Source organism: Netta rufina, assembly GCF_964035555.1.
Source record: "Netta rufina genome assembly, chromosome: 1".
NCBI classification, from domain to species: Eukaryota; Metazoa; Chordata; class Aves; order Anseriformes; family Anatidae; genus Netta; species Netta rufina.
The window spans coordinates 123,740,639-123,765,430 of NC_140123.1; the positions used below are offsets into that span (position 1 = coordinate 123,740,639).

At 41.3% G+C, this 24,792-nt stretch overlaps 1 protein-coding gene across 1 annotated transcript in view; it reads right to left on the reverse strand.

Annotated features, from left to right (window-relative positions):
• Positions 1-11,370: 11,370 nt before the first annotated feature.
• Positions 11,371-24,792, reverse strand: part of TBX15 (T-box transcription factor 15) — a 97,365-nt gene continuing 83,943 nt past the window's right edge. Inside the window, exon 8 of the mRNA XM_084287706.1 lies at positions 11,371-13,555. Coding sequence (XP_084143832.1) covers positions 12,771-13,555 — 785 coding nt within the window. The 3' untranslated portion in view covers positions 11,371-12,770. The remainder of the gene's footprint in view (positions 13,556-24,792) is intronic.

The window sequence follows — 24,792 nt, forward strand, 5'->3', positions numbered from 1 at the left end:
CTGTAGGCCTGAATACCTCCATATGATTCCAGACAAAAGTAGCAGCAGAGAATGAGAAAATAATAAAGACCAAAGGATTTGTCTTTCATAGATGCTGGGGACTGCTGCAGACCAAGATACAAAGACCACTGTCTGTTCCAGAATGTGTATGGCACAGCTTCAAGCTAAGGTTGCCCAGAGAGGTTGTGGAGTCTCCCTCCCTGAAGATATCCAAAAGGTGCCTGGACACAGTCCTGTGCAATGTGTTCTAGATGACCCTGCCTGAGCAGAGGGGTTGAACCAAGTCATCTCCAGAGGTCCCTGTCAAGCTCAGACATTCTGTGATTCTGTGAAGGTGCTGCATGAGATGAGGAAAACATACCCAGGGGTACTAGATGTGCTTTTACTCAGTTGAAGAAGTTGTCTGGCTGTGGGCTTTGGCATATGGACATCCCTATTAATATGGACAGAAATTAGGAATGTGCTTGATGCTAAACACACATTAAAGCCTTTCTGCTATTTCAGACTAACCTATCTATTCAAGCTGGCTCCGAACCCTTAATGTCATCAGTTTTCCCTGGAGACAACTTACTTCTAAAGCCAAAATTCAACAAACAGATTATTCCTTCTAACAGGCATAAATTTCTCTTGGTAATAGGTTCTCCTTCTTTCTTGTATTGAAGAAATTGTCATGAGGATGCATTTCTGGACTGGATCTTCATCTTAGGTTTGCATGTACATCTTAGGGAAACGTACACTGAGAGTAATTGTGCTGAAGCCTGACTGTTATGAATTAGAGCATTCACTTTGCCACTGTTGTCCAAGAAGACGTGACAGAGTAAGTAGGAGCCATTAATATGGCCAGGAGGTCCTGAGTTTGGTCCAGCTTTCTAGAGAGAAACCTACAGTGGTAGGAAAATATTCACAAACCCTACTCCTCTCACACTCTTGTTTTCCCCAACTGGATCACAATTTGTTTTTAAAAAAGGGAATTACCTGTAGCTAAACAAGGTCAATGCAGTGTCAGAGACAGAGTGGCCACTTCCTCTGCAGGAGGGATAAGAATTACATGGGATGCAAAGCTCAGGTGCTGCTCACACAGGGCCAGGGCTGAACGATGGTCTGCCTCCTGAGGGGCAGGGGAGGTCTAAGCAGTGATAGTATGAACTATGCTATAACAGAAATAGTTTTCTGGAGAAGTAGGAATAGAGCTGAGATGTCAGCGGTGTCAGCCTTCCCTCCTCGAATACCCAACCTGCTGCAACAAAGTATTTGCAAGCACTTTGGATTAAAGTTCAGCTTATTGAAGAGAGGCCTGGCTCAGGCCAAGCATGCAGGGACTTTTTCCTCCTTCTCATTCTTTGTATACACATACAAGTAAGCTTTTTGCAAGCAACAATGCTGAATGTCTGTGCAAATTCACTATTTCTCACATTTTCACCTGGTCTCCCTTACGCATCAAATTTTTGAGGGGACAAGAAAAGTGGTCTGCATTTTCTGCACATCTGTTTCTTTCTGGTTCTACAAAGTTTCTCTCTGTAGCTTCAAGAAACCACTTTGGTTATTTTCTCCTGGCCAGTTCGAGCCTGCCTCAACTGTGCTCAGAGCAGCAAGTACACTTTTTCTGGTGGCTGCCTTTGGATCCCGGCAAGATGCCATAGTCAGTGAGATGAGAAATGGTGACCTCATGAATAAGGGGAGGGAAAAGAGGGGGCGAGACTGAATTTTTGGTTTTCTACATTTAAATCCCATCAGGCTTTGTGTTTTCATTTCAAATTCTTTCCAAAATACTGTATCTATTTTCCTCCAAGATACTATGACTGAAATGACTTTATGTTTTGAATCTACTGATTATTTTTCTAAATAGAAAGAAGTTATTTGTCTTCAAAAGCATTTAAAAATCAACACCCACCCAGGAAAAAAAGAAAAAAAAAAAAAGAAAAAAAAAAAGGACAAAACTGACTTAGAAATAAAGCAAAAAACTGAGAAGATATGAGTGCTGTAGAAACAGGCAGGTCACAAAAGAGTTAAAGTTCTTTACATGTGGCCAAGTGAAATAAGACCTGGAGGGATACATGGCTCTCCCTTCAGCACCTCCTGGACTCTGGGGTGTGGGCTTATGAAATGCCTGGGAGGCAAAATTGGCCCCCATTGTGTCTTATTTAATTTGGCTACTTAAAGGACTTTTTTTTTTTTAAATTTGGCTTTTCCTATAGCTCTCACACCTTACTTTAATGCAAGCACCCTTTACATTTCAAACGTGTCTTTTCCCCAAGTTTCCACACCATATTGTTTGGACAACTGTCTTTTCCTCTGTGCACTTACACAATGGGTGTTGTTGCAAGCATAGTATGAGAATTACTGCCCGGACTACCAATGCTTGGTGGTGTCAAGCAGCATGTGACAGTCTCTTCCTCCCACCTGACTTAAGTGTTGGAAGTATAAATGAAGCAACATTACTTTTAACACAGTACCAAACTGGCAGAGGTGGAGCCTTTTGTGGTGGTTTTACCGTGCTGGGCAGCTAAACCCCACAACCGCTCTCTCACTCCCCCTCTTTTAGATGAGGAGGGGGAGAAGTAAAGCAAAGAACAACTCACGGGTTGAGATAAGGATAATTTAATTAAAGGGAAATAATTATAATTATTAAATAAAGATTATTATGAACTAAACAATTTAACTAAAGGGAAATAAAAGGGGAAGGGGAAAAAGGGAGAGGGAAAGGGAAAAATAAAAAGAAGGGAGGAAAACAAACAAATAAAATAAATGAAGGCTATATGGAAGTGCAGAGGAAAGAAATTACTCTCTACTTCCCACAAATGAGCGATGATTGACCACGTCCTTGAAGCAGGGCCTCAGCGCATGTAGCCGGTGTTCGAGAGGAGGACAGACGTTTTCCCAACAAGAGCCCACCCCTCCTCTCTTCATCCTGTTTCCACCTTTTATTGCTGAGTGTGACACCACATGGTATGGAATATCCCTTTGATTGGTTTAGGTCAGCTGCCCTAGTGATGTTTCTCTCCTCACTTTTTTGCCCACCCCCTAGGAGGGTTAGAGAAAGGCCCAATGCTGTGCCACTGCTGCTCAGCAGTAGACACAACACTGGTGTGATAACACTGCTGTTCCAGCTACAAGTACAGAGTACGGCACTGTATGGGCTGCTGCCGGGAAAGTTAACATTCCAGCCAGACCCAGTACACCTTTGTCGTCACTTCTACCAGTGATTACAGTCTTGCAAGAAATGGAGTAGAGACTGGCATAGAGTATACATGGCCTTAGGCAAATCTTTTTTTCTGTTCCTATGGTCTGTAAAATGGGCTATGCTGCCTTGACAAGCAAGGGAGATGCAGAGATTGCTTATTTAAAACCTCTAAGTGCTATGACTGTTGAAAGCAGAGGAAAAATTTTCAAGTGCTATTGCAAACAGGAGGATGTAGGTAGTTTTCTGTCTATATAAAGCAGCAAAAAGCCTCTTCAAAGTTGCTCACCATAAAATAGAATTTAATAGAAAATCTATATTAAGTTTTCTTGCTACATGATAATCTTTATTAAAAAATGAATGTTGAACTAGTTTGCTGAAAAGCAGTCAACTCATTTTTGCACTGAAGGAGAAGCAATCTGTACTTGCAGCATTAGAAATGTGTTCACCCTCAAGTAAGTACTTATCTAAAAGGGCTGTCATGGAATAGTCAGAACAAGGCCTAGAGTGGATGAGAAAAGTGCACAAAAGTCAGAAGTGCCAGCTGTTGAGACCAGGCCAGAAGGTTGTGGGACCACATCCGTCCTTGTCACTGCAGACTGTCATTCAATGGTAACTGGGTCAGGAAGCACCATAGTTTACAGCACTTTCCACGTGTGGGGATTGCATCAAGGACAGAACTTCTTTCTGCTTAGTGCCACCAAAAGAGTCCTAGAAAGGAGGTTCTTGCTGCTACACCTCTTTGGGGATTGAACACCAGCAGCCAATAACATTTTTCTTTCTGTTATTGCTGTGAAAAAAAAAATCCATGAGGAAATCTGAAAAGCCAGGAAATGGAAATGAATGGCTGGACACCGTGGGATTGCTACAGGCAGCTCTGGTTCAGTGAGCTTTGCTGGGCTGCTGCTTTACTGGCCTGGGAGATACATTATAAGATGATATTTAGAAATCATAAATAATCTCATTATATTGCAGCTGCTAGTGTTCTGGGAGATATGGATAAAAGCAGTGGAGAACTGAATTAAAGAACCCCCCAGCGGCACAATTGTGGCAACAGCTGAAGGAAGAAAAAACATAGATATTATGGATGAATGAACCTAGAGAATTTTTTAGGTTTGGATTCAAGCTCAATTGCATCTCAGCTGCTCTGAGAAATTGTGAACTCCTCACTTTTCCTCTTAGGAGCAAGTCATAGATGCTATATGTTGCTCCTTCTGTTGTAGAACTCTTGGACTAAGAAGTGGAAAACAGCATTAGCATTGGGCATCTAGCTCACAGACCACCCAGGACCACTCCTGCAGTACTTTCCTGAGCTTTAGAGCTGTGACAATTCCACAGCTAAATTCGGCTTGTCAAGCTACTTTACTTGATATTCTCCCTTTCTTTCTTTCTCTCTTTCATTCTCCCTTTCTTTATCTATCTATTTCTTTCTTTCTTTCCTATTTTTTGAATGTTTAGAGTATTAATACAAAAAATCTAATAAATCATATTTTTTGATTTCAGAGAGAATGTTTGCTTTCAAGGGCTGATTTTTTGCTGATATGATTTTTATTTTTGTAGTCAGAAGCTGAAGAATCACCATTTCCTTTGGACTAGTTCATATCTTCCATTCAAGAGGAAGAATAGTTTATTATGTGCTATCCATAGATGATATCTGAGCTACTAACAGATCATTCTTCCAGATTCTATGTTGTCATTTTTCCTATGTGTGTATGACTAGTTCTTTATCATTTTTGATAAATGCACTTTATTTTTCTTTTCTGTGTAAATTTCTTCAGACCAACAACCTCCTTTTGTATAATCTTTTATTCTCTTACCCCCCCTCCCCCACTCAGTTCACTAAAACTTGGTGTTGATATTTTCTGGTCTTCTGTAAAGTTTGAGACTTCTCCCATCTTCATAATATTCAAAAAGTAAGAAGTTAGAAGTATTTTATGGATAATACTACATGTAGAAACATGTTACAAAACTGAGCACAAAAGTGTATGGAAGTGGAATTGATTTTTATTTAGTTTTCTAAAGGAGGTAACACTGCCAACTCACACACCAGATTCATGAGCTCCAACACATGCACCTCTAAGTATTATGGGCAGAATCACCTGCATACAAGGGATGATTACCATTGAACCTTCCTTTTATGTTCTGGCTTTCTTCTGGACAGGTCTTTTACACCTTTCAGAAGCCATACCCATCATAAATCTTAGATGACATTGCTGCACTTCATCTTCTCCTTCCTCATTTTGGGTAGCTTGCTATTAAAGCTTGTCTTCTTCTTGGTTTACAGGAATATAAAAGTCACACAGTGTGCGGTAACATTGTTGCCATCCTTCCACGGCCGGATTGCAGGTCTTCTGCTGTTAAGTCATTGGTGCTGTGATGCTGGTGAAAACAACACATTCCTCAGTGTTTACCAGTTTCACTGCTGTTGATCATGTCCCTGGCAATCAGTATAGGTCATTATCTGAATCTGTGCTCTTGTACTTCTCTGGTTCTTTTTTATACACACATCTGCATTCATACTTCCTTTTAACTAATCTTAATATTTCCATATACAGATCTTTGCATAGCAACATAATATAAACTGTGGAGTACAGTGCTGGCCCTGCTTTGGATGGTGTTGGCAGGCTCTACTTAAATTTATGCTGAGTTAATTGCACCACAGCTTGTTTCAGCTTTACTGGGAGAGGCAGATGCAGGTAATTACATCAAGGCTCCAATCACTAGACCATATTATTTATTTAATATATCAAATTGGCTGCAGTTTTCCTTTATGTTCGTTTCTGAGCCAGTAACACCATCTTAAAATGCAATGGTATTAATGTGCAATTACCTGAATGCACATTAAGGGAAATGTTATAAAACAGTTCAGATAGGAGAGAAACTAGAAACCATGTCACCCCTCCTGATGTCCTGATTCTTACAAAGGAAATACTGGGAAGGCAGTGAGTGCTGCAGTGTGTCCCAAGGACTGTCATTGGTGTGATCTGAAGGGGAAAACCCATCCTTTAGTGAAGGCACCTACTGTAAGAACTTGTACAGGCAGCCTTGCCTGAATCAGCACCAGCTTCCTCATTGTCCTAAAAGAAGGGCTAATGCTTTCTGCTCGCAGCCCCAGATAGGTCAGTTCTGGGTCTCTGCAGTATTGCTGAGTGCAGTCAGCTGGAAATAATGCCCTGAAGTATGCTCAAGGGATACATGAACTATCAAGAGCCCTGTATGTGAAAGTGTCCAAGAGGAGCCCACAGAAGTCACTCAATATCAGCAGAGAAGGGTATTATCCAGCTGAATGGCAGAGCTTTCAAAATGCTCTGCAAATTTAGAACATTACTGGGATAAGAACAGCATCTGTAGGAACTTCAACCAGTGTAAAATTACACAGGCTCCTAATCCTTCTCCCCCACAGCATGCAATGAGTTCCATATTGAGACAAAAAAAGACTAGCTCGGTGTTCCAGAGATAGACCATTGCACAATTAACCCTGATGTGGAGGTTTATTGCTCCTTCCTGAATCAGCTGATGCTGACCACTATCCAGCACAGGAGCAATGCTCATCACTGGGCTGTCACAAAACAATGACAACTGCATGCAGCAATATAAGCTGCTGTTTTCCAGTCTAGTCCCCCTTTCAGGCATATCAGAATTATTGGGGATTTTTACTGTGGACACGAGTTAATATTTAAAGAGGTGTACGTAGCATATTGTTCACACCATCTATGTGAGAGTTTCAGGGACCATGACTGTATTCTATACAGGTTGCTAGATAACAATTACAGAAAAACTAGAAGGAGCATTCAGAAAACTGAGTGAGCCACAATCCCAGCAAAAGTTTTGTGGGCCAACAGCAGGCTATACAAATCCCTTCTCAGCAGAGCAATACATGTATTTGTGATTGTCTTAGAAACGGTCCTGTCAATGGACTCAAAATGCTGGGTTAGAGACCTGGCCAAAATGTCTGGGCCTGGAGGCTGATTCTCTAAAGAAGAAAAAATGCTGAAGGAGTCAGCTGTTCCTTGGGTGGAACTGGCTTATTTATAGTAAATAATCCCTTAACCACACCAGCACCCTCCTCACAAAGTTCTGTCACTGCTCTTATAGCTGCACTCCTGGTGTTCCTGTAGCATATAATTGGCATGCTCAGGAATTCCTCTGCCTAGCCCTTGGGTGCACTTTCATGTTCTTGTTGTTTTGTTTAGAATGATGTCCAACAAGCAATGTTGAAAAAAATTCATCTGCTAGTGCAGGATAGTGTCTAACATGTTCTGGGTGAATGTTTCTAACTGTGTTGAAAAACAAAAACAAAAATCTGAATATATTATTATTATTATGGCAAATGACTGTCTGTCATCCCTTACCTACATCAGTAAAACTTCAAGTAGTATGCAATAAATCAACTGCATTGGAAGATAATCTGCTGTAATTTTTGCCATAGTATATTTAATTTATTGTCGCAGACTGTGTACCTTAATTTATTTTAATGTCTGTGCCCTGAGTGTCTTGCTTGAGTACACAGCACTCACATTTTCTCCAAGAACACTATGCTGCACTGGAGTGCAATGTTCACAGCTGCACTGACTGTGCTCACAGTAATATTTCTGTCCTGAGCCTGTCAGTGTGTTAAGGAATGGAGCTAAATAAGTGTTCAAGGCTTGCTTACAAGCCCGCTGCAATTGTTCTTGCTTCTATCCTCTTCATTTTTGTAACAATTTGCAAGGTTTGCATTTGGAACAACCTGTGCTGTAGGATGAGGAATCTCCTATCATAGATATTCCCACTATGTTTCTTGACATTTGGATTGGACTTTTAGAAAAGGGCTCTTCTTCCAATAAGTACATGATGTTTTGCCTTCTAAATCTGCAGCATCTAACTGGGAGATGCAGACACTTCCCTTCTGCACTGGAAGCCAGAAGCCTGCATGGGCTAAGAACAAATGGGTGAACCCAGGAGCAGTGGAATAAAGACCTCTGGTTTCTGCAGTATTTGGCCTCTTGGTAGATCCTCTGGTGTCTAACAAATGAAAATTGTTGGGGGTGCATGCAAGTTTTCTGGGGGTTGATGAGGCTTTAAGCAGGTTGTCTATTCAGGAGAGAGTTATGCTGAGAGGATTTCACTTGTGCACCTGTGCATAACACTAGGTGATTTATTTTAATGTGCTTTAGCCTGTTATTTTTGATGCTGCACTCCGAACACTGCTCTACTTTTTCTTTGTTCAGTGACAACCAAGGAAAGAGTTTATATTTTTTCCCATTTCAATGTTAGCTTGTTTTTAATCCTCATAGAAAGTTAGTGTAACTTTCACACACAGTCATATTTGCGTTATAACTCTACGTCACAGAATATACAACCCTTGCTCAGCTTTTTTTCCTATCCTGTTTCAGTCCTGATGCTGAATGTTCTGGTCCTGGGTCAGCAAAACACATCTTCCATATACTAAGATGAAAAAATAACTAAGCTGTCTTATTTTTAACGTCACATAGCTATATAGGACCTAAATAAAATAAATAAATAAATAAACATTTGTAAATACAGTCAATAAACACTGACCCTGAGGTCCGTAATTTTTGTACTGAAGGCAATTGGACAGAGTAACATTACCTCAGCATGCTGAAGAGCTTGGCAGGATCAGGGACAGCCTGCTCAATACCTTGAAGGATTATATCATTGAAGAGTCTAGGTGACAATTTTAAAGCTCTCCCAGTGGGTTCCTATTAAAATGCATGGAAACTGGGAGTCTAGTTCTTCATGCTAATATTGAAGGCTGTGCCCTACATCTGTCTTTTGCTTTTTCAAGTTACAATTTTTGATGGAATTCATTCTTTGTTTTAATGAAGATTAGAAACATACATTTTGATATTGAGAAGGATTTCAATTTGGTCAGATCACATTCTATTATTAGCTGAAAGACAGGCTTACTCATAAAGACTTAAATGGAATAAATATGAAAAAGCAATACTTTGGTCTTGAACAGTATGATTTCTTTCCGTGATACTCAAAAGGCTGCACCATCCAGATGTATGAGAAAGTTTTTCAGCTAACTTATTAGGCTGAAAGGCAGTGAATCAGATGGGTGTAAGGAAGGCACTTGAAGAATAAGCTGCCAGCAGCATGCTGGTGTTGCTTGTTACATATTTTGATCACAGCAAAACATTAGCAGTGGAGATCAGGTCATTCCATAAACAGCTTCAAAGTTAAAAAATGCTTCTACCACTTGAACAGGAATTGAGCAAACAGCTCAATCAGCTGATTGCACCTGTAAGAGAAACCAAGCTGTACAAGTCAGCTTTAGCAAAATTTGTTAGAAAGCTCTGAAAGACTGAGCCAAACAATGAGAACAGGCAATACGACTGTAATGACATAAATATAAAACAATGGATACTGAAAGAAGACCAAATGTTTTATAAATCTATCTAAAATTTTCTTTAGTTTTGTCTGTTCAGAGGGAGTCTGGATGTGGCAGGGTACACCTCACTAATGACCTAGCCCCAGTGTGAGGCAGCAGTTAATCAGTGAACAGTTCTCTCCCTCTCCTCCCAAAGTCCTGAAGAAGTGAGGGTGAATAAAGGAGGGTTGCAGGTGCCACACCATGCCATATGATAACTGAAAAAACTCTCCTGCATGCCACATGCCAAGCTTATATGTGCTCATGGTACCACATCTCCAAACAGACACTGGAATCAAAGAAAAAACTTCATGGGTCAAAGAAAAGCTATTTTGAAAAACTGAGTGTGTCTTGGTGCTCAGGTTGTGAGACAAGAAGCAGAGAACTTCCTGATCTGCATGTGTGTATCATTCATTATCTTTAGGATTCATGGTCATGAAACCTTTCACAGTCATGGCCTTCATACATGACTCTCTTACGTAGACAGCAGAAGGAATTATTTGTTCATGCTACTATTAAACTGTAGAAATTATTGCCACAGGATGGAATCAAACATGAAATCACAGTAAAATTTAATGCACAGAATGAAGAGTATTTGTGAAAGATTCTGAAAGGATTTTACAACAGTTTTAAACCACCCTGTTTCTAGTTTAAATCCAAAGTCGATTATTGGGAGTAAACAGAAGAAAACAAGGGGAGGGATGGATTCTCTCTCATGAGAAGTCCCTACAGCGTTTTTTCTGAAGTCTCCCAGACCAGACACAGTAAAAACCACAATACAGTCAGACAGACTAGGCACAGTACTGGGAATGGTATTTGTATGTTTATTTTCCCCTGTAAAAATAAAAATGAAGAAATGTTGCAGAATTTATCTTTCAAGATCTTTCTACCTTCCTGGTGTTGTTATTTTTTTATATTATTATTTTTATTCTTATTTCTTTTTATTCAGAAAGGAAGTTTACTGACACAAGGAAAACTGTAAATTCTACAGTCATAACTCTTACAGCCAGGTCTGTGGGGCTTCAGCTCCCCTACTGCTTTCAGTATTAATGTCTCAATCTCATGTTAGAAATGCAGTGCAAATTAAAAGATGAAAAATACCCAAAAATTACATCTTAAATTATATAAAAATTATATGATTATTTGTAACTATCATTTTTATATATTAACTGTGAAAAATGGCTCTGAAGTGCTTTTTCTTAGCGTTTAACAATTAAGATAACAACTCTAGCCGTCCTTACGACACACTCCTGTGAAGGCAGGCACCTTACATATCCCAAGCACTCGATTTAAAAAATAAAAACAAAAATGAGAAGACAGAATTATTACTGTAATAGAACTCCCTGGGAATGTTTGCTCATTTCTGAAGCTGATCAGGTCACTGAAAAGTGTTGTGTTTTTTTTTTTTTTTTTTAAAAAAAGAAGTCTGATTGTGAACTGTATCGGGGGTTTCAGTTGTGTAACGTATCATAGCTTTAGTGAAATCTTCCCAGTAAACAGATTTCTGGGCTGGTAGCTGCCGAGCAGTATTTCTGACTGCTCACACTCCTCCTGAGTGGTTGGCTTACAACTTCCCAAACACACATCCATGTACATGCTTGTGCTCTCTTTAAGTGTTGTACCTGGACTTCATAAATTTGTACCATTTCCTCTATGATGTAAACATGCATGGCAGTACTTTGAAAATGTCTGTCTTTAGAAGACCATCAAGAAAGCCTCATAGGTAGGAAAAAAAATGAAAAAGGGAAAAGAAAAAAAAAAAAAAAAAAAAGGAAAAAACACAAAGGGAATAATTGCAAAGATTTATTTAGCGCATTCTGTGCTTGGCACTTAGAAACAGAGTTCCGTGCATAGGGCAAATCTTTATACACCTTTTTCTTCATACATATTTTACATACCATTTTTATTGCCCTCTTTTATATTCATAATATTGACTCCCCCACTAGGCATATAAATACATTTATCTACAACACCTCACAACAAATCTCAATAATATCTGTATTCTGTTACTTGGTATTTGCATTTTCACACAACTTAAATGCATAGCTTGCACCAAGCTACAATTGTTTTCTTATTTTTAAAGGATTTGAAGAAAAAAAAATGAAAGAAAAAAAAAAAAAAAACAGAAAAGAAAGTTGTCGAAAGGTGATCTATTTTCTATTTGGTTAAACAGAGGTCACATGGCAGGCAGGAGGTTGGAGAATACTCAACCTCATTGTTACTGAAATGCTAATGGTTTTCTATGGCAACTCTTGCATGCAAGGTAAGGGAGGCCAGCTGTACTGCTGTAGAGCAGAGCTCTCGTTTCTCATTGCTTTTCCCTGTGAGCTCAGTCTGGAGAATTTCCTCCCATTGAATTGAGTGCTAGAGGACACATGTTTCCAGCAGAGGCTGTCATTCTTTTGGTTTGGATGCATCCCTTTGGGTAATGTCAACAAGAGCTGAGCTCTCTCTCCCCCTGTGCATCTTTCCAAAGATGCTTGTGTGAAGCTTCCAACTCTGCTTATGTCTGAGGTTCACTTAGAAGTTACAACTTTTCTCTCTCCTCTCTCTCTCATCTCTCTCTGCAGGCTGAGTGCTGGTAGGCTTGACCCTCACAAAGAAACCAGCTGTCACAAAAATACAGAAACCTTTTTGGGAAGAGAAGCTCCAGTTCAGCAGTGCCAATCCTGTGCTACAGCAGGAGAAGGGGTCACAGGCCACTGATGGCTTCAGAAACAGGCTGAGCGGCTCCAGCAGTGCGGAACAGTTCGGGAAGGGAAAGGCCTTTAAAGCTTTGGCCCCTCATGAGCAGTGCTGCTTTGAGAGGGCAAAATCTTGGGAGACTGCCTTTGTTCAACACCCAGAGAAAGCAACATGAGGACACAGCTCCCTCCACACCAAGAGCTCACACTAGCTGAGAGTTAATGCATAAACTGTATATTTGGTTGCTTCACTCCAGCTTCTCACGAAGTCATGCCCTTCTCTCTGCAATGTCCAGGAAGAGCAGACGCTTGATGGCAGCTCCATAGGCCCTGGGTTACAACAAGCTGCAATGGCTGTCAGTGGAAGCTTTCCACAAGGTTTGGTGGTGCATATCTAGATGGTTGTGTTCTTATTTATCATTACAACATTAGTTCCTCTATAAGTTTGAAGGCAAAAAGGTACTGGGGTGGGTATACCCATGGAAATAATGAAGGTCCAGCTGCCTTCAATGCCAAGGAGAGGCACATCTTGTTAGACCATGTGCACAGACATCTGTGATGAGGAGCCCTGAACAGCACCGTACTGTCTGTTGTCGCAGGCATTGGCTGTCTGTTGGTTGCCAGAGGGGGGGCTGATCATGTGCATCCCATGCTCCATCCCTGTTGAAAGGTATTGCCTCTCTCCGAAAGCCCCCCCAGACGGGGAAGAGCAGAGTAAAGTGCTTTGGGAAGTGGTGAGTTTCTCTGGGCTTGCCGCCAGCCTTGGGGAAGCCGGGAAATTGTATCCATAGAGGTTGTAGGGATTGTGCAGGGAGAAGGCGTTGTAGGAGCTCTGCTGCATGTGGCTGCCACCAAACATGTGTGAGGAGGAGGAGGTGGACGCAGGGTTGCCTGCTTGCATGACATACTGAAACTGGGAGCTGGGGAAGGACCCCAGCTGGCTGCCATAGGCCTCCATCTTGCTGTTGCTGGGCAAGGAAGAAGGAGTCGGCATTCCTGAGATCAAAGATGGAGTCCTCTGAGGCATGAAGGTTTCGGAGGGCTGTGAGGCAGAAGCAGTGCCGCTCTGCAGCCGGTTGTAGCTGCTGTCACCGAGGCCCGGGTAGCTCTGCAGGGCAGCCATGTTGCTTCGGGCACACGGGGGGTAGTCGGAGAGGTTGAGGTTGCAGAGCTGACTCTCCCGGCAGCCAACGTTGAAAGTGTTTGGGGCCAGATGAAAGGCTGGAGGGGAGCAGGATGGAGAGAGAAGGTGAGAGGAAGCAGAGGGTGACGGAGTCCCTGTGCTGGAGGTTGTTGGGGAGGTGCCTGTGCTGCCTCCTGCAAAACAAAACACATGGGAGTATGTTCAGAGCCTGGGATCACATGTGCAAAACAAGACAGTCTCATTAAGAAACAGCTTAGTTTAATAAAGAAACAAGGGTGGTAAAATGGCCGCTGGAAAACTCAGGCTCTCTTGGCAAGGGCCTTCATTTTATTAATAGCATCCCTTGGTCTTTCCTGCTGCTTTTTTTGTTATGATTTTGCTTTTCAATGGGGTTTTCTTTCCTTGTAAAATAGGAGAGGAAAGCAAGCAAGCCACAGAGCATTGCAAGCAGGGGGGAAATCTGCAAGGAAGTACAGCTCCATCAGTCAAGAGATCTGCCTTGTCTCCTCTCCTGGTCTCCAGGAGGACCACCAGTCAGCAGACTGTATGGCCCCACTACAAACATGCTTTATCATCTGCTCTGGGGGCTTGTGGCAGGAAGTGACTGAAAACATGTTGGACTTCTACACTGTTCAACAGCTTTCTTGGATGGCTCGTGATGCTGTGGTACTGATTTAAGCCAGAAGTAACACTAAAATGAATGGACACGGTTTCAAGCTATAGCCTGTTCCACGGAGCCAATGAAGGGGATGTGTCAGGATTTTCACTCATGTTTTAACTTTAAAATGGATTCCATATGATGTATCACTGATGTTAACAAAATATTGATGTATATGCTTGTCTGTGGTTTCTATATATATATAAAAATACATTATTGTTACAAATGGTAAAGTTAATTATTTTGCACAGCAGGGACGTTCACATGTTCTTACTTGGGGAAAACAATAGTATGTAATACCGCCAGTAACATGGAAGGTATGTGATATGAAGAAGATGATGTCACAATTCTGAATTTGAGAAGAGATTATTACAGCCAAGATTATGAGTTAGAGAAAGTTTCTCTGGTCAACCAGGAAAATCAGTTCTCTGCTTAAGGGAATGATGCTTTCTGGTGTAAAACTTTTTTTTTTTCTTTTTTCTTTTTTCTTTTCAGTTGAATGATTCTCTTTGTATGAGCTTCCATTTCTGCATTACAGCAACTAACACTGAAGGTTCTTGTAAAAGGAGCAAAGAGGTTCTGGTGAAGTGAGTTGACTAGTGGATCAGTAGTATGAGTGTAACTAGGAAAACAACTGGTAAGGCAGCATTTTGGAAAGGCTAGAGGATGACAGGTGAGAGACTAAGGGATTAGAAAAGAGTGGGTGACTGGAATTTAACCAAGGCAGAAATTGCACATTGATGGTCCAAAGTAAGGGGCAACTTTATCTTGGGTTGCCTTGTGGATGCAAAGCAGGATTTTGAGACCAGTCTAGGTCTGATGCAAAATGGGGAGGAACTGAGAACAATGCTATGTGATGAAAGGAGATGGGGTGATGGTTGGGATGGACACTAGAAGGACAGGTTCTGTGTCACTATATGGTGATGACAATTATATCTGATTCTTTCTAACACTTCTAAGATAAAACTTAATGGGTCATTAGGGTGAAAATGTAGCTTTGAGAAATTAATGATCTTTCTTTCTTTCTTTCTTTCTTTCTTTCTTTCTTTCTTTCTTTCTTTCTCTCTTTCTCTCTTTCTCTCTTTCTCTCTTTCTCTCTTTCTCTCTTTCTCTCTTTCTCTCTCTCTTTTTTTTTTTTTGAAACAAAAGCCGTAAAAAAGAAGAAAGGCAGCCTTGGGTAAGCACAGCCTGGACTGGCTAGGTAGCATCAAGAAAATGCAAGTTTCTGTGCTCCTAAGTCAAAAGTAGTCATTCCCATTACCAGTCACGGGGATGAATACTTATTGCTGACTCTTTTGCCTTTTACATCAGAAGACTAAAAGAGAAACATTGTGTCAAATCTCTGGTAGAATTAAGAAGAAATTTTCAAATTTCAAATATCATCATGAATTCTCTATATTCTCTTCTTGACAATGCTGAAATGCTCAAGCCTGCTACTGCATTATAACTCCAGAGTCCAAAGATGTTTTGTGTGTTTCTAATTGTGTATGGATTATAAAAGGTACAATTCCCTGATTAATTTAAAGTCTCTGACAGATAATCTCTGATTAATTTTGTTGTGGTAGGTTAAGAGAGTACCTCCTTTAGCCTTTTTCCCTGTCTCTCTGCTATGGGTAGTCAAAACTGCAACAGAGTTGGCAGAAGGGAATGTGTGCCCCTACATAAGGAGTTTCATTATGAAGTCTATTTTAGTTCTGGCAAGAGGGAGGTAAAAAGGAGAGCATCAATGCCAAGGGAGTCTGAAGCAATTGCTCATGGAAAATTACCTGGGATTTCTCATATGAATGACACCACACTAGTCAATTGACCCCCAACCTCCTTTGTCTGAAAGGTGCACATAAACCATACTTTGGACTCCACCACAGTGTACTTTCCTTGCTAATATTTCCAGACATCAGTTCCTATTATCATCTGCAGAGCTTCCTCCCTTCAGGGACTCTCAGTCCATGAAGTCCTTACCTAGTGCACAGGAGGTGAGCAAGCACAAGCTGAAGCTACATCAAGGCCATGCCCTGTACAGCAGCAGAGTCTCATCAGGCAACTGCACAGAAGAGCTTTAGAGTAGTTTGAAAAATCACTGCCCTTCAGCTGATTGCAGGTAACTGCACACATGCCCAGACAGTTAGAAGAACAAGTGAACCCAGTCAGTTTAGCCTGCCTTCTATGAACAACTCTTAAATCTAAACATTGGGTAAAGAGCTTTCCTTTTAGCACCACTCGCAGGGAGCTATGCAACACCTGGCTGCTGCTCATCTCAGCTGAGTTAGCCTCTCAGTCCCCTACTCCAACTTGATCACTGCCATTATCTGACTGCATCAGCTGCCTCCAGCTGTTGGTACAGTTGGACTCAGACAGACATAATTCAGTATTCCCTGTCTCTGTAAGGACAGGTGTGGCTGAGGTTTCTCAGAGCCTGTGCCATAACTTTCTAACAAGGGTGGGAACCCCAAGATGCTTTGTCTTTAGGATTTTACAAAGTACATGTACAAAGTGATTCTCTCTCTGAGTGCAAATGCTTCTTAAACAGCTCAGCATGCTTCCATGTATGAGCTACTTTAGCCTAGCAGGTCTACAGATGTGGGTGACAGGTTCAGCATGGCCAGCTTAAAGCCTGGAGACTACTCAGCCCAGCGGGACAGTGTTTGGCACACAGCCTCAGCCCCAACATCTTCTTCCCCCCAAATGTGAGCACGGCATAGCCTGAAGGCCAGACAGTTGGGAGCCATCAGTGCTGCCTTAGAGGAACCACAGCCCCTTCTCTGACACACACTTGACCTACTGGTATCTTCACCATGTGATAGGCATGTGCCTGAGCACCTGATGGTGCAGGATAGGGGCTGGAGCTACTAGTCATTTATTTGGCTTGCAGTTCTCCTCCTGGCACTTTGCTTGAGCTAATAAGCCCTCCTGAGAGGCAGCTTATATTCACTTGGGCACAGAGCCATGCTAATACAGCTCTCCAGCTTTCCAAATGGAGCTGGCTGGGAGCTGGCATGTGTCTGGCCAGCATGGAGCACAGACAGGGGAGCCTGCCCATGTAGATGTACCCTAAGTTACTCCTGAAATGTCTGGACATGTAAATATCCATAAAGTGTTTTTCTAAAGCATAGGAGAACCCAACTCTTCATGGGTTTTCACGATGTTCTACTCTTGGACACAGCAGTAAATTAATGTGGTGGTATGCATGCAGGAAAATGAATTTGAACAAAGAAGTAAAATTCCTTTCCCATCCTGTGTACTCGTGTGTGTGCACTCTAAGTATAGCTTACAAATCTTTCTCTCCATCTTCCAAGTTCCTGTACCTTTGGTGGAAGAATAAAAATGAAGTTTTTTGTCCAAAGATGGAAATCTGAGATTGTTATAAAGGAGAGACTGTGCAGATTGCCAGGTGATCTGACAGACTGATAGATTATGAGGCCAGAGGGAGCTACTATAAATCAACTGATCTCATGTCCTTTAAGATCCAGGCCTCGCACTAGCCTGGATTTAGTCCTGTTTCATGCATCACATTCCTCAGTCCTGGTTGATGCCTACTTGCATCTCCAGGTGTCTAAACACCACCAAATCAGATGCCACTCCTGCTTCCACATTTTCTGACAACTTTTGCCTTGCAAGCATAACTGACACTCTGAGGTCTTTCTCCCATTTCTGTCTTCCCTGAGCTCCAATCTAAAAGCCTTAGAAGGACTGAAAAGTCCTCCTTCTTATGCCACCACTAAACTTTCTGAGTTCTCCTGTAACCACTTTGGAAAACTAACAACTTTGATGACTCCTCCTAGGTCTCTCACTGAGGAATGGCAGGGCCACCAAGTACATAACATGCTGCAGTCTCCTGTCATTTTTTCCCAGTATCAAGGACTGAAAAATTCCCTCTTCCAGGGGAAGGAGAGCCATTTCTGTCTTCACAGTGTAGCTGCCTTTTTCTCTCTAGAGCCTTTGGCCAATTATCAAATTATGAAACTGCTGGTAAAATCTTTAAGAGGCTCAAATGAGACCCAAAAGCAATCGCATGTTAAATTGTTGTGTTGGTAGGGGAAATATAAAGACTGCTTTGTACTTCTTTGAGATATAACTCACAGAAAGAATGGTTACAGCAATAGAATTAAAGGGGAAAATATGTATTATATGGGACAAAAGACAGGAATGAAAGGAAACTTCAGTAAAAAAAAAAAAAAAAAAGTTCAGTAAATCATAGAGAAGGATTTTTTTTTTAATAAATTTGCCTCAAATTATGGGAATCACTGGAATTAATGGTAAATCTAGAACAACTGAGAATTATATTTTACTTCTCTTTAGCTGTTATGGATTCTGCAATACAAACTGACCAGTCAGCAAGTTAGAGATAGGACTTGACTCAGACGTTCTCCAAAATAAAATACTTTCAAGATCTAATGGTGAAAAGCAACACTTTTTTCTAATGTGGACAAACACTATGAAAAGTTACAATTCAGGATTTCTGTTTTCAATTCACATTTATATCCAGAGCACCAAGAGGGTTTTCCCAAGAGAGACAACATCCCCTTCCAAGTCCCCACAGGCTAACTTTAGCACAATGGTTTCTCATATAAATATAGTTTGTGGGGTCTGCTCCACACAGTCTCAGAAGACTTGTTGGATGTGACTTTGTCTTGTGCGTAGACAGCTTTAGAACAGCATACACACCATTTTTGTGAATTAAACATCAGTTCCTACAGAAATATTTCCTGTTTCTCTTCTTCAGATATAGACAAATCAGGACTGGAGAATGATGAGCCCCACAGTTTAGCAGAGAAAATTGCTCACCAGTGATAAACAAGCACTGTCTCTCACCTGTACAACTATCATCTGAGCACAGACATTAATATGTGAGTCACAGAATGGAAGCTACCCCAGAAAATGTCATTGAATTAAAAAGGATGATGAAAAGGACTCCTTATGACACACACCTTTCAGAAAATCACTACAGTAGCAAAGAACATTGCAGAATATGCTGCAACTTTGCAGCTGATATTAACCGACATCATGGTGATTCCTTTGTTGGTAACAAAAGTAAACTGAACTGAGAACTTCTTCCTCCATTCTTGGTGGAGTCCACTTTGGTCTAACATAGGCCTTGGAAGCTCCAGCACATTAGACAATAAATAAAAAAAAAAAAAAAAGTAAAAAACAATAAAACCCTGGAAGCACAGTGGATCAAATTTTCTGTAGAAAAATAGAGTAAAAAATGCCATGGCATTGTGTCAAGTTCAGAGCACATACCATATTCTACTTTTAACAAAATAACATGCCACTCTGAGGAAATGGTGCAAACCTTCAAATTACCTTTGCCTTCCTTAGTTTCATGTGAAATCTGATCAACATTCATAGAATAATAGAGATTTAGGCATCAATAATTAGGCTTCAGGGTAAAAGCCTCCCTGGAATAAGAGATTGCTTCATGCTCTTTTCAGGTCATCATGGAGTAGCACAGTCTTTGACTCACAGACACTCATGGCACAGCTGGGAAGGTATTTTAATTTATTTTCACTGTGAAAAATGAGATCTTGGAGCACCAGAAACACCCTTTCCCTAAAGAAAAACTGTCTGCATTTCTACCAAGATGGAGCTGGAACCATTTGTTCCCTGTTGCTTTGTTTAAATGAGGCAATATACTAGCCATGTGAAGTATGCAGCAAAAACCAGCACTCCATCCCAATAACTCTGGCAACAACTGCTGTTTTCAATCTCTTCTTCAAGGTCAAAAGAATCAGGAAGATAATTGAGACCAAACCCATACATCTGACCCCTGCCAATAGCCTAGACCATTCACAATTGATTTCAAAAAGGAAGAAGCATCCAGATTGTCTTGGTGGCACTGCTGAAAGAACTGATGGCTGCTGCAGTCAGGAGGCAAGTGGCCAAACAGATGCATTCATGGGTTCTTCAGCTTCCTTTGACATCAGCAGTTCCACTCTCTTGGGAGACACTATTTTGGGGATCTGGGGTCTCAGACAAAGCCAAAAAGATCTTTCTGCCTTGAAGTGCCTCTGATGTCAAGTTCTGGAGGACTCAGGCTTACCTCCACTTTACACCAACACGTTTGTGCATTTGTGGTATTGTTTGCAGATGGGTGCAATCAGGGCAGCTCTCTGAACACTATGCCAAACAAGAACAATATACCAAAGGAGAAATGAGTAACAAGCAGTACAGACAAATGTTGGCAAGACAGTGGCGATGCCTGCAGAAATAGGGTAATGTTTATAGACAGAGAAGCTGAAAAGCAGCAACATCAGCTCAGATTATGTCTACCATCTGCTAATACATCATGCAGCCTTAAGGTCTGTCCAAACTGACCACTACTACAAGAAAATACTGTTGTTTTCCAGAAGCAAATAGGTGAAGTGAACCTCTTCCACATGGAGGAGAGGGAGCCTTTTGCGTGTATCCTTGTTGGCATGAGACTGCAGCATTACAATGTTCTCTCTCAGAGGAAGACAGTAGGAGCTGTGCTCAAATGCCAGTTTGTACACATGTGCTGCTGTATCCTACCAGAGACATCAAGAGCTCTCCTATGACAGAGGAGCACACCCCTCTTTGCCTCTGCTCTGCCCTATTAGACATATTTCAAGCTTTATATGCTAAGCTTAACAGCCATTAATGATTTTACAGACTGCCTAATGGGTGGCCTACCTACCTGAAATCTTCAAGATAAGATCAATGGAGATGCTCAACTTGATGGAGAACAGATTGAATGTACTGAAAGCAAGCGGTAGAAGGGCATCAGCAAAGGCAAGTGAGGAAACCCCACTTGAAAGAAAAGCTGCTTTGAGAGTTCAGCAATTGGAGCTAAGATGTTTGACTCTTGTGGATTTGGTGTACATGTATCAAAACAGTGTTTTAATGGAGAAGTTAAATTTTATGTTCTGTAAATCTGCCAATATAACACATTATATGACTCTCATACTTGTCCTGAAGTCCTACTTAGGATGCAATTCTTCTCACCAGAACTTTTAGTTTTAGTTTTTGCTCAAGTCATCAGCTTTCATAGGAAGGATTGGATACTGATCACTATTCTAGTATTGTCACAGTGTCTATCTAGTCTCTATGTTCTGGCAAAACTTATAGTCACAGACAGTGATCTGCTCATCTCAACATCCTGTGGGAAACTGTATATCATATAGGAGCCAGCAATGGCTCTTTTTACTCTTGGAAAGTGACACAACCCAGAGTTACCGGAACTCCTATTTTTTTTTCCCACTCTTTCTCTCTCTCTCTCTCTCTTTTTTTTTTTTTTTAATGTTCCCTGTTAAAATCAAGAAACTGAGCCACGTATTTTTAATAATGAGAATCTGGATGAGGTTCAATCTAAATTTTGAAAATATATTCCAATTAAAGACTTTAATAGATTCTTGGCTTTCCTCACATCTCATTGCCATGTGTATTCAATAATCCCAAGCCCCCTTTTTCCCTAGTAATAAGTAGTAGACTGCAGAGCGGGTGACATCATTCTCCAGAAGGTCAGCCTCTCCTAAACTGCTGTTTTCTGATCATCTGTAAGGTTTTGTCTGGGGGCACTTTTATACAGACTGGCCGCAGCTCTGCTCTGACTGTGTCAAACATGGTGCTTGTTCTAGTAAACCTGTGATGACTTCTGCATTGCATGCTCCAAAAGAGAGTTTTGGTGTTCAGGTCAGGAGGGTTCACTGACAGAAATGACGTTCTCCTTGTTGGTAGGGCAACACAGTGACTGTGATGACCACAGACCTTCAGAGGCTTGCTGATGCACTTGGCTACACCAGTAAGAAATGGAAATAAAGTTTGTGGACCACTAGTGCCCACCACACCAGACATCTGTGTTACCAGTTGTGGTGTCAGGCTCTCTGGCTTGTGTGGCAGCTGAAACTTATCATTGTGTAAATTAGAAAGTTATTTAATCCTTGTACAAAACAGCTGCATACAGTGCTCCGAGTATCAATTCTCTGTGTTGCTGTGGCCCTTGCTCAACATATAGCTCAGGCCAAGTGAATGAGCAAAACACTAGGATGCATGTTTAACAAGAGAAAGGGTAATGTGGAAAAAATTATAATACCTTTAGATAATTGTATCATGTGGCTGCATCTGGAATATTCTGTGCAGACTTGTTTTTAAAGAAACGATTAAGGACCTGGAAAACCTCCCAATAGAAGAGAAATGAAATGACTGGCTCTATTCACTGTGAGAAGCACGGAGTAGGGACATAAAAACCTATAAAACAATTAATTATATTAAGAAGGTGGATGGGAAAGAACTGTATTCTGCTTATCTCATTACATTCCATAAAAAGGGATGAACGTTCAATTACAGTAGAAAAATCAGAGTCACCTGAATGAAGTGTTTCCCAGAGTTGCACTATAAAAACATGGAAACCTCAGTTACAGGAATCTATCAAGGCTGAGTGACACGCAGCTAACACATATTCTTTACTCAGCAAGATAATATAGGCCATGAGGGTTTAGCTCTTGATCTTTTTGATTAACTATGCAAAGTGAGCTTTCATTCTCAGGCATATTCTCTAGCCAACACATTATTCTACCTTTCTTTCCACTGAATTATAACATTAGTTCCCAGCCAGGAATTGTCTCCCAACTTCTTCCCACTTTTCTTTTTTCCTTCTACACCAAAGATTGCATGTCCCTTTTTATCACAGTGTTACATACGTTATCCCTTCGCCTGTGCAGTGGCTTATCCACCATGACCTCCAAATCCTTGTCAGTGTCAATGCTTTCCAGCACACTCAGTAGATATGTACACCCTACGTTTTGTTCCTAGACACTTGATATTGTATCTGGCTGAACTTAAAGCCATGCTTTGTTTGAATATGTGCAGGTTACCAAGCAATCCCTATTGCTCTTCATACCCCTGTCCTCATCATTACTGATGACTTTGCAGTCTTTATGAGATTTGCACTTCTTAGCAAATGCAGTTTTATTTGGTTCTGGATTGGTTAGTCCAGGAAATAGTCGTTGCAGAGAAACACTGGTACTGTCCTCATCAGATGGTGTTTTCATGTTTAACATCAGCTTTCACATTTATTCGTCAGCTTTGAGATCAGCCTGCCACTCATTTCTTCAAATACACTAATGCTAACTTTTTCAAGCTGGCACATGTGGCATTAAGTTAAATGTTCTCTAAAAATCCTTCACACCATTTATTTCTAATAAGCAAGTCAGATAATCAAATCAGATTTATTTGACAAAACTCTTTTAGAAAAGGCAGATAACACTTTTTATTTCATGAAAAAAAAAAAAAAAATACAAAAGGGGAAAAGATAAGAATCCATAGCAATCCTCAGCATGTAAAAATCCATCTGGAAAGCTGCAAAGTCACCATATTTATACTACTAAAGTCCCAAGCTTCTGCCCCAGAAAGCATCACTTTTCCTACCACAGTAAGGGGGACTCTCCATAGAAAATCAGGGCTGAATTCCAGAGTCCCTGCAGGGAATCTGTTCCAGAACTCCACTAGACTTCATATAACTGGAGCCTGTTACTTCTTCTTCTGTCCACCACAGGCAGCATTTTATTTCAGTGCTATGGTATCCTCCCCCATCCCCTCTCCAGCCTGAATAACCATGACTTGCTTCTCATTGGTAATATTTCTTCCTAGGCACATGGCCATTTTTACTGCTCTCATCTTGACTCACTGCAGTAAGCATGCACTCCTCTTGAGTTGCAGTAGACAGACACAGCTAGGCTTCATGTATTTGTGCTGGCCTTTGGTGACTGTCCCAGCAGTCAGGTATTAAAATAAGGTGTGTTTGTACTTTGGCTTTGCACCGATTGCTGAGACCAAGGGTCAGCATGGCACAGCAGCCACTGGAGAGGGGAGCACTGTGATGCAGGGAGTATTTCTGATGCATTATCTTAAGGTTCTTCTGCTTGGCTAAACGCAAAGCTCAAGAGCACTGTTTTTCAGTAAGTTATTAAGTTTTGAGACCAACCTGTGGACACAACCTTAGTTAGGGACTGCCCTATTCTTAGTGGTCTGTAGTGCAGTGGTGGTGGTCTGCACTGCTCTGGTTGGTCACATGGTACTGGCTTGCTTCCTGGTTTTTCAGCTGCCAAACTATATTAAAACAAGCTAAAAATACATTAAATATTTTCCTTTCCTAATATTACCTTACCACGTAAGCAAGAGCTGGACTTGCCACTAGGATGTTATCTGATAACCAAAGGGAGGGGAGGGGAGCTGTGCAAGCCCGAATAGGAGGTGAGACAGGCCGGGCAGCCGCCAGAGGAGGGAGGCTGCTTCAGCAAGGGTGATCAGGAGGAGAGGCTGTTATGTTTCTATTTAGGTGGGTGATGAAAACCTTTCTGAATCCCTTCTTTAACCCATCTCTGACCTTACACCCCACCACAAGTGCTCCTCTCCACACATTCCCCTGAGTTTCTGTAAAATATCTCCTGCCCCATGCTGTGCTGGATCTTCTCCTGATCCTGCCTGCCCAGTGGGCAGCCCCCAGCCTCTCTCTGGATTAGACCATGTCATCCCCAGGTGGATGCAAGGTCTGGAAGAAAGCTTTAGTTTGATGTCCAGCTGAAGCTGAAGAGACTGCAGAATGTGCTCTGCTACACATGGCACCCATTTATTTTTGACTCTTTAACCTCACAGGTGTCACATCTAAAGACACTTCGGGTTTGTTTCTTTTGTTGCATTTATACTGGGGGAAAGAAAAATAAAACAAAACAAAGCAAAAAATATGTTGCACCAATACACTGCTCACAGTGATGACCGTGTTTTGAACTAGAAAGAACT